Here is an 18073-nt window from a genome sequence, read left to right as displayed (position 1 = left end):
GATTTTTCATGATTCTATAAGTGAAGGTTGTTTAAAATAGAATATGGCCCAGTGAAACAGACTGGGAGGAAAGGCAGTAATAATGGTCCATATTTAGAAGGAAAAATATAATGCAAATACAATGTACTTCAGTCCAAGGAATTGACCAAACAGCAGTCTAACACAAGACAAGCGAGAGGTGACAAAGAACAAGCAAGCTATCAGAGGTAGTATAGTACTTTTATTTTAAATAAGATTAATTTAGCATGAAAAATGAACCAAATGAATGTCAAATGTTGTTGACTCTTCAATTATGTAATAAAATATCTGCTCTTTGTCTTTTAATGTTCAAGAGTCATGGAATCTTCCCTCGGGGCATAAGAAGCAGCTTGCCAGCGTCATGGAGTTTTGTTTCTTTGAACCTCGGACAAAACACCAGACTGTGCGACAAAGAACAGTGAATGGAAAATAAGACAGGCAATAAAAGAAACTTAATTCGGAGGAAACAAGCATGTTATGTATCTATTCCACAAGGTCTCGTTGAATGGTTTCGAAGAAAATGAGAAGAGCAATAAAAGGAAAGAGTAAAATGAAAGGAAATAAACTGACCAATTTAACCATCAAAAAGTTGAATGCATGTAATCATGTGTAATTACAGCAGTTTCTAATAAGATTGGATGTCATCATCATACCATCAAAAAAGGGAAAATCATGAGAAATTTTTTGTCAGACTGGTTCCTTTTTTATGTCCAACATTGCGAGCACTCACAGGGCTTTCAGAATCCATATTAATGTAATGCAAGGCCATTTTTTGGCCACAAAATACAGTCAATTCACTTTACAGTATATTCTGTGAAGCACTAAGAGACATCTCAACGCCGTGATAAGGCGCTATATCAAATGCAAGAATTACTATTATTATTATGCCATCTGCATAAATTCAGATGCGCATTCTGCACACATAGTGCATTTCCAATCTCATTAGAGCGTTAAGGAATGCGTTCTTCAATTCATATCAGAGACAGTCAGAAGATAAGGCATTCAAACTACTGTATGTCTAAACAGTTCCACAGGTTAAATTGTGAGTACTCAGGTCAAGAATCTTCCAGATTTTGCCAGGCCCTATTACAATACATAACTTATACATAAAGCAAAGATGCACAGATCTTTGCACAGATATCCAAAGCCAAGACTTCTTTGGTCGTTTACGAAACCAATAGCCAAGCGTGACAAGTTCCGGCAGTTTGGTTAAGGGACATATGAGACTATATTAAGATATTTTCTGTGTAACAATTCAACGCTGGGAATAATATGCTCTCGGTGACTGTCCATTTGACTAGATTGTTCTCGAGACTCTCTCAGTGACGTTTCCCAAAGTCTGTATGTGGTAATGAAGTTTCTGCTACCACCCCTCAAGGAAGAGGGACAATTGCTCCATGTCCCCCACCTGGTCAACAACACCATCAGCGGTCCGGCTTTCAGCCTTTTTTGCCCCCACCCTTTGGAACTCCATCCCACATTCCCTTTACCTCACCCCCTCCTGTGCCTCCTTCAAGGCTTGTCCCAAGACCCAAATCCTTGACTGTCCAGCGCATTCCGACACCTTCTGATGTGAAAGCTGCTACACGAATGTAATTTGCTGCTGTTGTTAAGATCCCATTTCCAAGAGGTAAATCATTATTGCTTTAATATGAAATACTTTAAAACTGTTTACATTAGTAATTATTAAATTCCTTCTTTTGTTTTACTCTTCCTATTTTTTAAATATATTGAAAAATATGGTTTAATAATATGTCTGTATGATATAGCATCAAAACGTCTCAAAGTGCTTCAGAGTATTTCATGTGTAGAGCACAGCAGCCAATTTGTGCACAAATAGCCATGAGAGCGAAACGTTATGCCGGCAAGGCGAAACGTTGGACAAGTTTCCTTACTCCACATGTCTGCTTATGCAGCAGTAAATAGGAACCCGGTTGTTAGTTGATTGGCGGATCACTTTTCTGGGGGTAATAATTGAAAAAAATATTTTTGGAGTGCAGTACTTCCCCCTCCCACATAAACACATAAATCCCCTCCCCCATGCATTGACACGCATATGCAATCTTAAATTATATAGTGACAAGTGATTTTTTTTCTAAGCAATATTATACCAGGAGCAGTTAGAAAAGATTTAAAACTCAAAGGGATTCAAAGGGTTGAAAAGAGAATGAACAGGAGATAGCGAACATACTGTAATGATAATGATAATTCCTTCCCTAATGATAGAATCAATTCAATTTTTTTTAAAAATTTAAGAATTTGGTCAATCCACGAGTTTGTGGGACACTGCTGTGCACAATTGGCTGCGAAGCGCTTTGGGACGGCTCAAAAATGTGATAAGGAGCTAAATCAAATGCAAGGATTATTATTACTGATTCCCCAAATAAAATTGGTCATTCCCTTCGTGGCTTTTTGTGGGCTATTGCTCTGTGCAGCAATTGGCTGCTGGAGTCACTTACAAAACATAGTCACTGCAATTGACAGTAAATCCTGTGCCGCACCTTGGGACGTCCTCTCGATGCGAAAGGTAATAGACCGAACGCAAACCATACTATTGGTGGATAAAGTCTTTCGCGTGGGGTAGCACCTCGGGAGCGCTGGAATAATATTCACTTGGTCATAATTGCTTATCATCTTTTAAAGTCTTTTGAGGCATCCACCTTCAGGTGAAGAGCAAAGCACTGAGAGCTGTCCAGACCCTGATGGAGTCCTGTAACTCAGTGGTTAGAGCACTCGCTTTGCAAGTGAGAGACCTGAGTTCAATTCCAGGCAGAGGGCGAAACCTTGGGCAAGTTTCCTTACTCCACACAGAGTCTAATAATAATCCCTCCAAAACAAAACAATAATAAATTGGTCATTTTCAATCTACGACTGTTTGTGGGACATTGCTGTGCGCAATTGGCTGCCGCGTTCGCCCACAAATATACAGTCAATTCACTTTACAGTGTGTTCTGTGAAGCGCTTTGGGACGTCCTCCTGACGTGAAAAGCGCTATATCAAATGCAAGGATTATTATTATTATTATTATTATTATGTCTATGGTGTTCAGTGATGCCTGAGCTGATCCGCACCCACCTGTCACTCAACCCGTTCCTATGGCGACGCCTTTGGCAACGCCACGTGGACAGGCGTCCTCCTGGTCCACACTGATGTGAGCAGCGCAACAGTCAGACACCATTTTCTTCTTCACAAGCTCTGCAATTTTTTTTTACACACACAGTTGAAGACACACAACAAGTCTACCTTTCGACGGCTCGTGACGTTCAATTATTTTATTGCCGGCGGTTAGTGAAACGTCACCGTGATAAATGAGGATGTTTTCCTGACAGGACCTGTGTCGTGTTGACAGGATCCCAGCGAGGTAACGGATTGATGACGTTTACGCAATCCGATTGTACGGCTCCTGATATAAGGTCGCGATCTGATGACGAATTGAGCACCCCAGGCGCCAGCTCGTTTCACCCCTGCCACCGGAGCCTGGCGCGTCCGGAATGATGACGTCGCACCCAGCCAGTTGTCAGGAGCGGCGAAGGTTGGACGCAGGAAGATGACAAAGGGGATAACCGGTACCAGCCATGGCGGCCGACATAACGCCGCTGTTCAGAGCGAGCGTCAAGACGGTGAAAACGAGAAACAAAGCGATGGGAGTGAGCGCCGAACCGCGGGAGGAGATCCTCAGGCGGGGCAGACCCAAGGGCGGCTTCTCGAGCCGAGCCAAGGAGGTGGTGAGTGTCAAGAGAGGGAGAGAGAGAGAGAGAGAGAGTCACACTCTGTCAGAGAGAGAGAGAGAGAGAGTGTCAGAGAGAGAGAGAGAGAGAGAGAGACAGTGTCAGAGGTAGAGAGTGTCTGTCAGAGAAAGACTGTGCGTCAGAGAGAGACAGAGAAGCTGAGTCTGCCAGAGAGAACGGGAGAGACGCACACAAGTGGAGTTGGAGTTGTCAGACAGGGAGGCAGTGTCAGAGAGAGAGAGAGAGAGAGAGAGAGACGGTTGGGGGGTGTTGTCAGAGAGAGAGAGAAGAGGAGAGACAGAGAGTGTCAACAACAACAACAACTTGGATTTATGTAGCGCCCTCCACACCGGATGGCGTCTCAGAGCGCTTCATAGTAACGGGTCCTGGGGCCGAGCCAGGGGGAGGGGGGGGGGAGAAGGTGACCAAAGGCCCGGTTGAAAAGAAAGGGCTTCAGCCGATCCCTGAAAATAGGAAGAGAGAGGACGAGATGGAGGGAGCGAGGAAGGGAGTTCCGGAGCCTCGGGGCGTAATGGCTGAAGGCACGGCCGCCGATGGTGGAGCGGAGGATTTAGGGGACAAGGAGGAGCGAAGGCATCAGGCACTGTTGTGAGGAGAGAGGAGGTCAGAGAGGTGGGGGGGGATGCAGAGGAGTGGAGGGATTGTCAGAGAGAGAAAACAGACAGATGGGGGAAGTGTCACAAAGAGAGACACAAAAGAGCCAAGAGTTGTCAGAGAGAGTGAATGTCAGGGAGAGGGAAGTGCCAGACAGAGGGAGACGGGTAGTGTCAGAGAGAGAGAGAGGGAGTCCTGTAGCTCAGTGGTTAGAGCACTCGCTTTGCAAGCAAGAGACCTGGGTTCAATTCCCCGCAGGGTGAAACCTTAGGCAAGTTTCCTTACTCCAACGGCTGATAATAATCCCTCAAAAAAAAAAAAAATTGGTCACTTCAATCCACGACTGTTTGTGGGACACTGCTCTGTGCAATTGGCTGCTGCGTTCCACCCACAAATGTACAGTCAATTCACTTTATAGTCTATTCTGTGAAGTGCTTTGCGACATCTAGAAGATGTGAAAAGCGCTACATTAAATGCAAGGATTATTATTATTATGTCAGAGAGAGAGAGAGAGACAGGGGAAGTGCCAGGGAGAGAGAGACATACACACAAGTGGAGTCAGAGAGTGAGGTGGGAACGAGTGTCAGAAAGAGAGAGAGTATCGAAGAGGGTTAGTGTCAGAGAGAAAGAGGGCAATGTCAGAGAGAGAGAGAGAGTGGGGCTCACTTTTCTAAAAAAAAGTTTGATGTTATGATTGGAAGATGGCAGGGTGGGTATTTTGGAAGAATGAGTTGAAATGGGCCAAAGGGCAGCTTTTGTTAGAACTGTTAGAACTGATCTTGGGTTGTGTTTGCCAGACTTTTGTTTGTTAAGTTTTTATCTATCATGAATATTTGCAAATCACTTGTTCATTTGAGCCTTCAGCACAACTCCCAGAAGGATAGTTGCAGTAAAAAAAGTGTTATAAACGTACATAAAACATTATTAGAAAGTTATTTCCAAATAATAGTAGCGGAGGGTGGGATATGTGTTTAAATATTTGGTCACTTGCTCTGGCTTTCTCCTAGAGTCATTTGGGAAGTTCAGATGGCAAAAGGTGATTTCTACTGAAGTGTTGAATGTGCGCAAACATCTGACGTCATTGCACTATATTTGTGCACAGAACATCATTTGGTCTACTTACTCACCATTGTTGCTTTCATAAGGAGTTTGGTCTTCTCTAAGCAGGTAGTGACCTGGTTCTGAGTAGGGTTTTTACAATTTCTGTCGGTGCATGGGGAGAAATGGCAGTTTGAGTTGTATCAGTCTTGATCAGTTAGTGGCACTCTCGCTTCAGAGTTAGAAGCTTGTATGGTCTAGGCTGACTCCAATGCAGAGCTGGGGGTGTGCTGCATTGTTTGAAGTGCCAAACTTCAGATGAGATGTTAAACCAAGGTTCCATCTGCCTGTTCTGGTGGACGTTAAAGATCTTTTGGCATAAATCAAAAAGAGAAGGGAGTTTCTCCTGGTGTCCTGGCCAGCAATCTCCCAAATAAAATTAGTCATGGCTATTTGTGGGATGTTGCATTGGCCTACAAAATACACATATACTACACTTTACAGTGTATCCTATGAAACACATTGAGATGTTCTCCTGAGGTGAAAGATACGCTAATAATCCTTGCATTTGATATAGTGTCTTAAACACATTGTTGAGGCGTCCCATAGTGTTTCACAGAATATACAGTAAATTGGACTGACTGTATATTTTGTAGAAAACGTTCCAATGATTCATCTGTATCCTTATTTGTTTTAAATATGCCTGTTGATTCGGCTGCAAGTCCGGTTACTCTGGCCAAATTGCTGCGCTGGTCATCACCGAATGTACTCACTCGGGCTTCCGTGTGTCTCCAGGGGCTGCATTCAGCCACGAGGGACTCCAGGATAATAATAATAAAATAATAATAATCCTTGCATTTGATATAGCGCTTTTCACGTCGGGAGGACGTCCCAAAGCGCTTCACGGAACACACTGTAAAGTGAATTGACTGTATATTTGTGGGCGAACGCGGCAGCCAATTGCGCACAGCAATGTCCCACAAACAGTCGTAGATTGAAAATGACCAATTTATTATTGTTTTTGGTTTTGGAGGGATTATTATTAGTCGTGTGGAGTAAGGAAACTTGCCCAAGGTTTCGCCCTGCCTGGAATTGAACTCAGGTCTCTAGCTTGCAAAGCGAGTGCTCAACCACTGAGCTACAGGACTCCACAAAGGATGTGGAAGGGAGGAGTCAAATTGCAATTGACAGCGGACTCCAGCCATTCACAAGCAGCTGGAGTTGGGCTGTCAATCAGTGAGGAGGCGGAGAAACAGGGAAGAACAAGGGAAGGAAATCCGGATTGATTGACAGCTGAGCTGCCTGTGATTGGGTGGAGCCCATCCGTTCACAAGTGGCTGCGGGCTGTCAATCACCTCGTGGCTGCCGCGGATATGTCCCCTTCCCACCCAATAACGATTGGCTGTCTGCTTCAGTAAACCAGGCACCTCACCACTCAGGGCAATGGTCATTGATTGCGGTCGCTGCAGTGTCCTCCTCTGCTTCAAACGTGGTCCAACACCTCCCACCCACACCCCCCCCCCCCACTTACCCTGTACAGTACACAGTGTGCTAGGCCTTGGGCTTTTTGCGCTGTTTCCTCGACGCTGCTACTGTGGCCGGAGTGGGCTTCGATCGTGCAGGCGCGGGGGGAGTGTTAGCATCACAGAAGCGGCACGAGCGGAAAATCAACTTCGCCCAACGCCCGCAGCCTAATCTGAGCTCCTGTGGCCAATTCTTGGTAAGAGCTGTAAACTTGGCACCGCGGAAGGAGTTGACCTTACGTGACAGAGTGGACCTAATCAAAAACAGTGAGGGCAAAAGTCATAGACAGTTATCTGTGATCTACGGCATTGGCAGAACACAAGTTGAATGAATTAAGAACATAAGAACATAAGAAATAGGAGCAGGAGTAGGCCATTTGGTCCTTCGAGTCTGCCCCACAATTTAATAAGACCATGGCTGCTCTACTAACCTAATTCCATTTACCCGCCCTATCCCCATATCCTTTAATCCCTTTAGTTTTTAATTTGATTGCATTCTCAAAAGGTAGGCAGAATACATGACGGCTTTTTTAAATGTGACAATGTCTTTATTTTAATGAGATTGCAAAGTATGGTTTTTGAATGTTCATCCCCTTTGCCCATTACCAATGCCCTTAACATTATATCAGTGGTCTGAATCACCCGACCTGTTTCAGTAATCAGGTCACCTCACAAAGTAGGTCACTTTTGCCCAGTCACTTGAGTGACCAAATGAGTGAGATTCTATTGTACTGTATTTTGCAGCCAAACAAAACTAAATATATTTTACTGAATTGTGTGAGTGTATTTTAACTTTAATTGGTTAGTTATCATTGCTTCAAGTGAAACAATGTTATTACATATTACCATACGGCGTTGGGAGCTCTACTCTGCTGGGTGGGAATGGTATTTCGGCTAACCACAGACGCCTCTTAGGCCGGACAAAACGGGCGTCCTCGATGTGTCCATCTTAACCGGCTTCAGCTATATTATTATTATGAGCTGTAACTAGAGTTGAATTTGCCTGAGAACATAATCCCCGAATGTAAAGCTGGCATAATTGGTGTCTTTAGCCACTGGGCCATCGGAAGTAAATGAATCGTGAAACTGTGGCTATGATTACAAATTGGGTCCAGTCCAAATTGCTTATCAGTACTAGACAACAGAAGATGCACCTGAAGGGAGGTTCTGCTACATTTGATGCCTATCTCTCTAATCTGTGATCTACAGACATTCCCAGTTAATTGAGATAGGGTGTTTCCCAGAGATTGGTTGAATTACAACGTTATCGCACTTTGTATAAACTACTTGCTTTGTTTTTCTGCAGTTCTCTTTGATCAAGAGTAAATATTGCTTGGGCTACAACGCTAGGTTTAGTAGGGATGTCTTGTACCTGACTATTTCATCATTGTGTTGTCGTAATGAAATTAACTGATTTCTATCACAACTTTGCTTCCCTATTCCATACGTGAATATAGAGAATATAAATAAATGCTATTTGTTGTTTTGAAATACTTGTGTACACTGTATGTAGACATGTCCTGTTTACAATATTGCATTTATTTTGCAGGACAGTTGAGAGCTGGTTCAAATAGAAATACCCTGAGGATGTTAGCACTAGATTCCTGGTATGTTCACTCTGAGACACATTCTAATTCCACTCTTTCATTAAAGGTTGACTGGTGTCTGCTCTGTTTAAGAACCTGTGCTGAAATCTTTCTGTCAGAACATTTCTCTGTCTGAAATGTTCTGACCCTGAATTGTCCTCTATCCTTTTATGGCACTGTATCTCTTGATGCTTTTGCTGCACATTGTTGCCTTATCCAAAAAATTGAAGGCTCGCAGCGATGATTTATACGTATATTGAATGTACGTTGTGATCAGGCAAGTGGTGATTTGCATACGTGCCTGTTTGTCTGTTAGAAGTACAGTTTGGCTGGGCCACATAGTTAGCATAGATTGGTGGTCAACATGCCCAGAGAAGGTATGAAGCGACATTTATTCTAGTGCTCCAAATATTGGTAGGATCTGGAAGTGGTACCTCCTGCTAGAGGCAACAATGCCTCAAATTGGTCCCAAAGACAATCTGGAATGCAAGCTTAGAGCACGCTGGCCTGCAGGAGGGGCACTATATAAATACAAGTTGTTGTAACTGAAAATGGCTTTATCGAGAGAGAATGTGGTGTGCAGAAGAGATAATAATAATAATAATAATAATCCTTGCATTTGATATAGCGCTTTTCACGTCGGGAGGACGTCCCAAAGCGCTTCACAGAACACACTGTAAGGTGAACTGACTGTATATTTGTGGGCGAACGCGGCAGCCAATTGCGCACAGCAATGTCCCACAAACAGTCGTAGATTGAAAATGACCAATTTATTATTGTTTTTGGTTTTGGAGGGATTATTATTAGGCGTGTGGAGTAAGGAAACTTGCCCAAGGTTTCGCCCTCTGCCTGGAATTGAACTCAGGTCTCTCACTTGCAAAGCGAGTGCTCTAACCACTGTCTGCGGTTCCTCTTCTGCACTGAAAGCTGTTCTGCTTTCTATTAACTCTGCTGGGATGTATGAAGTTTTATATTTTTCTGAGTATCATATACTAGAAGAAGAGCTCTATCTGGAATAGATGCTGGTGGGCACCGAATGCAGAATTGTGGTCAGGTAAAATAGTCTCCTGCAATTTCCCGCCTGCCTTATTGAGTTAACCACCTGTGAGGTACAGTGGTGTATCCTTTTGTCCCCTTTTGGAGATTTTTTCCTTTTATTGCTTTCCATCCATTCATCCTCTTCCAACCTATCTTACAAAAAAGGAGCTGTAAATTAAATATAAAAGGATTGTGTGCAATATAACCAATGTGATTGTTCATATTGCACATAACCAAATTTAAATAAAATGAAATGGGATCACCATATATTAGAACCAGAGCTCTATCTGGAATGGATGCTGGATGGAAAGCAGTAAAAGAAAAAATATATATTTTATTGGAAATCGGCTTTGCCCGATGGTGAGTGAACCACGATAGAAATACCAGCTGAGTCACACTACTGCCGTCTATTTGCTCAGCACCCGAGGCCTAAACTGAGCTCCTGCAACAAATTCTTGGTAAGTGCTGTACTATTCAAATTAACATTTTTAGTATTTTTAAATATAACTACATGCTCAGGAAATATATGCCTATAGTTTTAATCCAGGTTGTTTCACAAAATGCGACTCTCAATAGCACCAATTAACCTTCCGCAATTTTCCGCAAGGCCTATCAAATTTCTCAGATAACTGTTGGGTTTCTATGTGCTGTTAGAGAATAGTGCAGCAACAGAACATAGCTAAAGATCTTCCTCTGCACCAGTAGCTCTGAGTAAATAGAAAACCTCCTCTTTGAAAATTGTTAAGAGATTGAAGTGATTTAATTACAGGTAGTTATGGCTACGATCAAGAGTTTTTTATGTTTAAAATAAAGTTGTGTTGAATCTGGATAAAATGGATCCAGGTGCTGTAGGAAGGTATAGCACTGCCCAGCTCCATTACATCGCAATTCCCTCACAATGCTACTTAACGTGTTTGATGACATTTGGTCTTACATGACATTTTATGTCATCAAGAGTTCTGGCAGGAGTTCTGAAATGTAATTGGGAGAATCACCCAAATCTATTTTTTTTTTTAAAAAGATGAATGTGGCTTTTTGTCCCACTGTCCGCTGAAGGTATTGACTCTTTGCTGGGATACAGATTCAAGGATACATTAGGAGCCCTCTAGTATCTGTGTGCCTGCTCATCGTGCGTGAGCATAGACAGTGAGAACATCACAGCCAAGCTTGAACCTGTCCTCGTCCAACATCTATGCATGTAAACCTTGCAGGAAGATTTTTCTCCGTTTAATTAATTGTCAGAAGCAGGAATGTTGCTTTTTTTCCCCTTCCTCCTCACAGCACAGATGCACTATTTCAATCCCACTAAACACAGACTGGGATCAAACTTTTTGGATCTGAATGGCTCAATGCCATAGTAGGAATGACAACCTAAGCCATTGGGGATGCTGCATATGGTGACTTTGAAACGCAATCCATCAGTAATTGAGCTCTAACTACCTAAAGGTCATATCTATGGTGAGCACTGACTTAGTCCAATGATACGCACATTCCTTGTAGGCAGAAGATTTAAAATGAGAAAATTCCATTCTTTCATGTAGCTCCATGCCTCTTCCCACCGAATAATTTATTAACTCCAATACATTTTGTGCAGTATATTGTGTAGCATTGAGCTGGACAAACAAGAAGGCCTCAAGTTTCATGCCTGATTGGTTTAGCTATGTTGGCTGCATTGCATTTTACATTAGTGTCTCCTGAGCTGAGTTGAGGAGGAAACAAATCAGTCAAGGCTTCCACTGCTGATTTCTATTCAGATGAAGGAAAGAAGGATTGGGTTTGACTATGATGATGCTCCACAGTGAATAGCTTATTGACGTTTGCTCTCTGGGTTTCATGTGAAGAAAGGCCACTGGGGTGAAGTACTACCAATTGCGAGGCACCAGAAGCTATCTGGAGTGGGAGAGAAAGCACCTGCATAACTGATTAGAAGTGACTGATAGGCATACTCCCATGATTAGGATCTGGAAATTTGGAAAAAGGATTGAAAATTGACATATTTTGGATGAGACGTTAAACCAAGATTCTGTCTGCCTGTTTAGGTGGACGTTAAAGATCTCATGACATTATTTGAAAAGAGAAGGGAGTTTCTTCCGGTGTCCTGGCTGACAATTCCCCACATAAAATTGATAATTCGCTCATTCATGACGGTTTGTGGGATCTTGCTGTCTGCAAATTGGTTGCTGCGTTCATCTACAAAATACACAGTCGCTACAGTTTATCGGTATATCCTGTGAAGCATTTTGAGATGTCCTTCCAAAGTGAAGGGCCCTATATCGAATGCAAAGATAATTGCTGCTTTCCACCCGCCACTTTTCCAAATGACGATGCTTCATACGTGTCACTACACAGTGGTAGCAGGTAAAGCAGGCTGTTTGAGTTGGAGATGGAAATGTGCCAGTCTGGAACCTTGGCATCTTGTTTGACCCTCAACTATCCTTTCTACCCAAATTCCGTGCCTTGACCCGCTCTGCCTTCCCTTATCTCCGCAACATCGCCCAGCTCTGCCACTGTCTCAAACCGCAGGCTGCCAAAATCCTCGACTATGCAAAGTCCTTGCCTGTCGCCCTCCCCAACTCCTCCCTCCATAGGCTGCAAATCATCCAGAACTCTGCAGCCCATGTCCTCTCCCACACCAGGCTCCATGACCCCATCATCTCCATCCTCGCCTGACTCCACTGGCTTCCCATCACACAGAGGATACAGTTCAAGATCCTGTTCCTCACCTTCAAAGCCCTCAAGGTCTTGCTCCCCTTACCTCTGCGACTTCCTAACCCCCTACCATCCTGCCCGCTCCCTCCGCTCAGTGGGCTCTAGCCTGCTTCATGTCCCCTGCCTTGCCCGCCCCAACATTGGCGGACGGACCTTCTGGCACTCTGCCCCAACCCTCTGGAACTCCATCCCACAGTCCCTTTGCCTTGCCTCCTTCAAGACCAATCTCAATTGACTGTATATTTTTTGTGGATGAAGATAACATAGCACTATGTTCGAAAAGAGCAAGGAGTTCTCTCAGTACCCTGGAGGCTGGACAATATTCCTCACACTTTTCCAATTACTAAACATTAAATTTGATCATTGATATATCTCTATCATGTCGTTGAGATGTCTGAAAACACTTCACATAATATACTGTAAAGTTTGTAGGTTTTTGATGCAGGTTAGCTGCCATGTTTTCTCGTGACGCAGCCCGTTTTCCATATAACTCATTGTGTGAAGTCTTTTGAGGCATTATAACATATTAACATGCTGTATTAAATGCAAATATGAACTCTCTGGTTGTAGGTAGCCTGTTATAAGCTGTCTATAGAAGAAATATGAATCTAATATATGTTCAAGTCTTGAGATCCTGTATGTTGCACAGCAGGTTTTAATAACTTTTTCAAATTGTTTCCATTCCTGTATTTTATTTGGTTACAAATGAGAAGGTGTGTGTGTATCAGGGGCTTTATCACACCAGTAATTGGTACAAGGTGAAACAACTGGTAGTGTGTTTTAACCCCCCCCAGCATATACTTACTTTGTACTTTATTATTACCATTAGAGTTTATTTTTCTTGGAAAGGAAATTGGGTTTGCTTACTGCTACTTAATACAGAATCATTGATACCACACTGTTGCCTCATTTGCATTCCATACCATTCCGTACAGTCAGGGATTACTGGCCTATAGAGGAAGTTTCACCAAATGGAGGAAGCAAGCAGCAAGGCAGGTCACCTTGACAGTCTGACAGCTTCAACATTTCCTGGTTCTTCCCCTGCTGCAAGGAAAAAGGTTTTCAGAGGATTCACTGTAAATTTCTATTGATTAGAATGTTATGAAACTCACTGAATAAAGTTTTAGTTTGCATTTGCACATTCAAACTGAGACGGTTCTCTTTAAAACAAGTTGTAGTTGTGACATATTTGGATAGTGATGCTACAATATTGTTTGGTGCTGCAATACTGCTTCAATACAGTATAGGTAACAATTGCTGTGTGCAACTGTGCCTCCCCGTTTGCCTACAGATACACAGATACTCCATAGCCAATCTTGTGAAGTGCTTTGAGACGTCCTTCCAACATGATAAGGCGCTATACCAAATGCAATGATTATCATTATTATGCATTGCCAGACACCCATGATGTATAATAATAATAATACTTGTATTTGATATAGCACCTTATCATGTTGCTGAGGCATTTCAAAGCGCTTCACAGAATATATTGTAAATGGAGTGACTGTATTTTGTGGGCGAAACTCGGCAGCCAATTGCGCACAGTAGTGTCTTACAGTCATGGATTGAGTAAGTCGGAACCCGGTTGTTAATCGATTGGCGGACTGCTCTTCCGGGGGCAATAATCCCTTCAAAGAAAAATAATAATTTGGTCACTCAATGTTTGTGGGATACTGCTGTGCGCAATTGCCCTGCGTTTCGCCCACAAAATATACATTCAATTAATTTACAGTATATTCTGTAAAGTTCTTTGAGATGTGTCAATGATGTGATAAGGTGCTATATCAAATGCAAGGATTATTATTAATGCACCATGTTGGTAAGCAAATGCAGCATTGAACAGAATGGTTTTCTCAGATGGTTATGTTAAATTATTAACATACTGTGTAATGTGATGGAGTTGTTTAGTTTAGATGTGGTGCTTATCATTAAAACTCCTAGTCAAACATTTTAAAGAACACTATAATTTGAGGGCACCAACAGTATCTCTCCCTAAGAGCAGTTACAGAAATGTTCTGCATGTTTTGAATTTTTAATAGTTTAGAGTTGAACAAGATGTATATAATGTCCAAGAACATTTATTCAGACTGTAGTATTCTTGCAATTCAAAAGATTGTAGTATGTATCATTTGATGGAAACATTCTGCAGTGAATACAGAATTTCTACAAAATTTTGTCATTTTGTTTGAAATGTTGTGATTCAAAAGTATTTTTCTTAATCCATAATAAGCTCTTAGAAGCAGGACTGCAGTGTTTATGAATGCTGTCTTGTCCCATCAGAGCTTTAAAGTGGCTTCAGAGGACTTCAGACTTTATTCAGTGACTTCCTGTCATCGGATAATAGGATTCCTTTTTCAAATATGCTTGGAATTTCCTAAAATCTTTGAGGAGACTGTAGTTAAGATCCTTGGTGTTGCTTCAAGCCCCCGTCTGCTCTGCCCCACTATCAGTGAGCAAGCTTACAGCCATTCTGCTCTCCGGAACTCCATCCCGAAGTCCCTCTGCCTTGCCTCCCTTCCCTCTCCACCTTCGAAATCTGCTTTGAACCAATCTCTTTGAATGTGCTTTCAGCCACCTTTCCTCTCCCCTTTTTATTGCAGCTTCCTACCTCTCCCAACACCACTCCCCCCCCCCCCCCAGCTTGGGCTCCCAATCCGTTGTACGAACAATAACAACCTGCATTTACATCGTGACCCTCATGCAGGGTAGCGCCCCAGAGCGCTTTGAGACATCCTCCCAATGAGAAAGGTACCATATATATGTAAGATGTTGTATTAAAGAGCTGTTTCTGTCACTGAGGCACTGTAATAAAAGTATTAATGCTCCATTGAAGGTTTTTGCAAGGTTCACGGATCTCATTTCTGAGTGGATGCCGAATCGATTTGTGCTGCCTGCATCTCAACTGCAGTGAATGCAAACCTTAACATGGTCTTCCCAGCCTGGCTCCAATTTGATTTGCTTTCACATTTACATGGTTTACACCAGCTTTATAATGCATTTTTTCACAGTATAAACTGTTGGCATACATTCACTACAGAGTTTTATATCTCTGCTGGAGCTGCTTTTTCAGTGTGCAAACGATGCAGATATGCAGGAAACAAAATGGTGGGAATGGTGTCACTGACAGGGTACGCCAGGGTAAGAATCGGTGAATAAATAACCCCGACATCCAGTGTGAGACCAACTTTGTTTCCTGTTCATCCTTTAGAAGATCCTGTCCTCACCTGGTTTTGTTTCATTTTAAGATGAGACGATGGATTGAAACTTGTTTATCTAAAATCACGCAATTTGATTTAGTTCAGTCTTAATTTTTATTTGAAAAGTGTATCAGTTGCTTTTATTAAAACTTTATAAATTAAAAATTGTCAGTGTTGCACTGTTAATTGTATTTTTGTAAATGTGCCTGAGAGACTCTGGCTCCCTTCCCTTTTCAGTAGACTGTCTGGGGCCGATCCTAATCTTGAAAGATAGAAGAGTGGGCTTGAATTGGATTAGTCAGTCTGCAAATCAATGAATTATTCCGCCAAGGTGAAGCTCCCTATTCAGTGCTTGAATAGAAAATGTCTGCAAAGAATTTGTGTGTGGAGAAGTAAATGTAAGATGTCTCTAGCATGCACTTGTTTTTGATTTTTGAGTCTGGGAATTGCATGAGGTAACGGAAGCACGATGGAAATTGGTTTCCAATAATGCCGATAATGCCATGCTATTAGGTAAATATGCAGAAGATGACATTATCCTATTTGACATCTGGCAAGCGCAGGATTGAACCCTCACTAGCAACAACAACAAACAAACAACAACAAAATTACATTTATAAAGCGCCTTTCACGTCGGAAGGACGTCCCAAAGTGCTGAATAGTCAGGTGTCGGGGCCCGAGCATGGGGGAGGGGTGGTTTAGGGTTGGGGGAAGGCAGGGAGGGAGACCGAAGGCACAGTCAAAGAGAAGGGTCTTAAAGGAGGCAAGGGAGGAAGCGAGGCGAAGGGACCATGGGATGGAGTTCCAGAGTGTGGGGGCAGAGAGGCGCCTTGGGACGTCCTCCCGACGTGAAAGGCGCTCTATAAATGGAATCTTGTTGTTGTTGTAAGCCCGGCCACCGGCGGGTCGGGAGGGTGACATGGAGTAGGCCGGAGCCCGATGAACGGAGGGAACGGGCAGATTGGTAGGGAGTCAGCAGGTAAGAGAGGTAGGAGGGGTCAAGGCCATGGATGGCCTTATAGGTGAGGACGAGGATCTTGAACTCGATCCTCTGGGGGATGGGGAGCCACTAGGTGGATGGCAAGTACATTACCAGGAATTCCCTGTGATCATCCTGGTGAGCAACACAGCTCAGTATGACATGCAAGACTAAAGGCCGGTTAAAAAACAGCCAAGTGGCAACAGTAAGCAATGCGAAGATTGCAGGACAGTGCTTTCAATGGCAAGCTATGTGGTCTTAGCTTGTTAAACTCCAGCAGTCTCTGAAAGCACACCCTCTCTGGTCCCCAAGTCTTGGCTCTTGCCATCCTGTGGCTAATACCCTCCGGGATTAGGTAAGCAGAGAGAGAGAGAGTGTATGTTCTAACCTAGAGGATACCAAGTCTTCAACCGGGTGTAAATACTGGGATTGTTTTTTGCAGTTGAAACAAGATGTTTCTATTAAACACCCATTGGAGTCCTGAAGCACAGTGGTTAGAGCACTCGCCATGCAAGCCAGAGACCTGGGTTCGATTCCTGGCAGAGTGAAACTTTGGGCAAGTTTCCTTACTCCGCATGCCTAATACTAATCCCTCAAGAAAAAAACAAAGAAAACCCAATAAAATTGGTCACTTCAATCCACGACTGTTTGTGGGACACTGCTGTGTGCAATTGGCTGCCGCGTTTCGCCCACAAATATACAGTCAATTCACTTTACAGTATATTGTGTGAAGCGCTTTGAGACGTCTAGAAGACGTGAAAAGTGCTATAGCAAATGCAAGGATTATTATTATTCCCAATAAGGGAATTTCCATCTGTAGTGGGATGCATGGAACTCTGTTTGGTTTGGATACTCTTAAGCATGCATGGTGATGAGTTTCCGTACGTGTCTGACCAAACAAAATTTGAAGACCTTTTGTTTGGGCTCGTGTGATCATGGATTAACTTAATTGTACTGTTCAGAACTATTTTAAAGTGCTTTCTGTTCCCTCTATTGCTTCTTTTGGACATTTAAAAAAAATCCTTTCTTCATTAGGTTGTACGTTCAACCTGCTGACATGTCTTAGCCAATGCAGCTGTCTTAAGTCCCAACTTTTTCTTGGAGAAATTGCTTGGGTTCCTGCCTGACCCAGATGGCACAACCAATCAGAATTATGCGGTATGAGAATCTCCTAGTACTCTGTTGGGACCCTTGTGTTTGAGTACCAGTGTGCGATTTTAATATTAAAAAATGCATTTGATATAATGCCTTACCATGTCGTCAGTGTTTCAGTAATGAATTTTAAAGTGTCATAATTATGAAGGTAAACGCAACAAAGATGTCCATCAGTAATGTCCCACAAACAGCATTAGGAAAAATTATCAATTTTATTCATGGTTTTCAAACAATATACAATTAAGACACGTAGATGAAGTGTCAAGTCCTAACATGCAAGATAGAACCAAGTTAGAAAGGGGAAAACTGGGTAAGTTGAGGAGCAGTGGTTTTGAGCTCTTGTTAGCAAACTGAATGTTTGTATGCAGTTTATATGAATAGCCCAAGTTTATATTGAAAAAGCTGACCGATTTTGTGGCTGAAAATTTTAAAGTGCACAGTTCTGTTTTTTTGTGTGGTGTGTGCTTCACCCAATTTGATGGCTTTC

At 42.8% G+C, this 18073-nt stretch overlaps 1 protein-coding gene across 2 annotated transcripts in view; it reads left to right on the top strand.

Moving 5' to 3' along the window:
- Nucleotides 1-3519: 3519 nt before the first annotated feature.
- Nucleotides 3520-18073, top strand: part of stx18 (syntaxin 18) — a 104577-nt gene continuing 90023 nt past the window's right edge. For both annotated transcript variants that reach the window (XM_007897319.2, XM_007897317.2), the window contains exon 1: nucleotides 3520-3743. In XM_007897319.2, coding sequence (XP_007895510.1) covers nucleotides 3594-3743 — 150 coding nt within the window. In that variant the 5' untranslated portion in view covers nucleotides 3520-3593. The remainder of the gene's footprint in view (nucleotides 3744-18073) is intronic.

This window comes from Callorhinchus milii, unplaced genomic scaffold (genome assembly GCF_018977255.1).
Source record: "Callorhinchus milii isolate IMCB2004 unplaced genomic scaffold, IMCB_Cmil_1.0 Scaffold1, whole genome shotgun sequence".
Classification (NCBI taxonomy): Eukaryota; Metazoa; Chordata; class Chondrichthyes; order Chimaeriformes; family Callorhinchidae; genus Callorhinchus; species Callorhinchus milii.
Note: the sequence above shows the minus strand (reverse complement) of the source record. Positions and strands in the feature narration are given on the sequence as shown.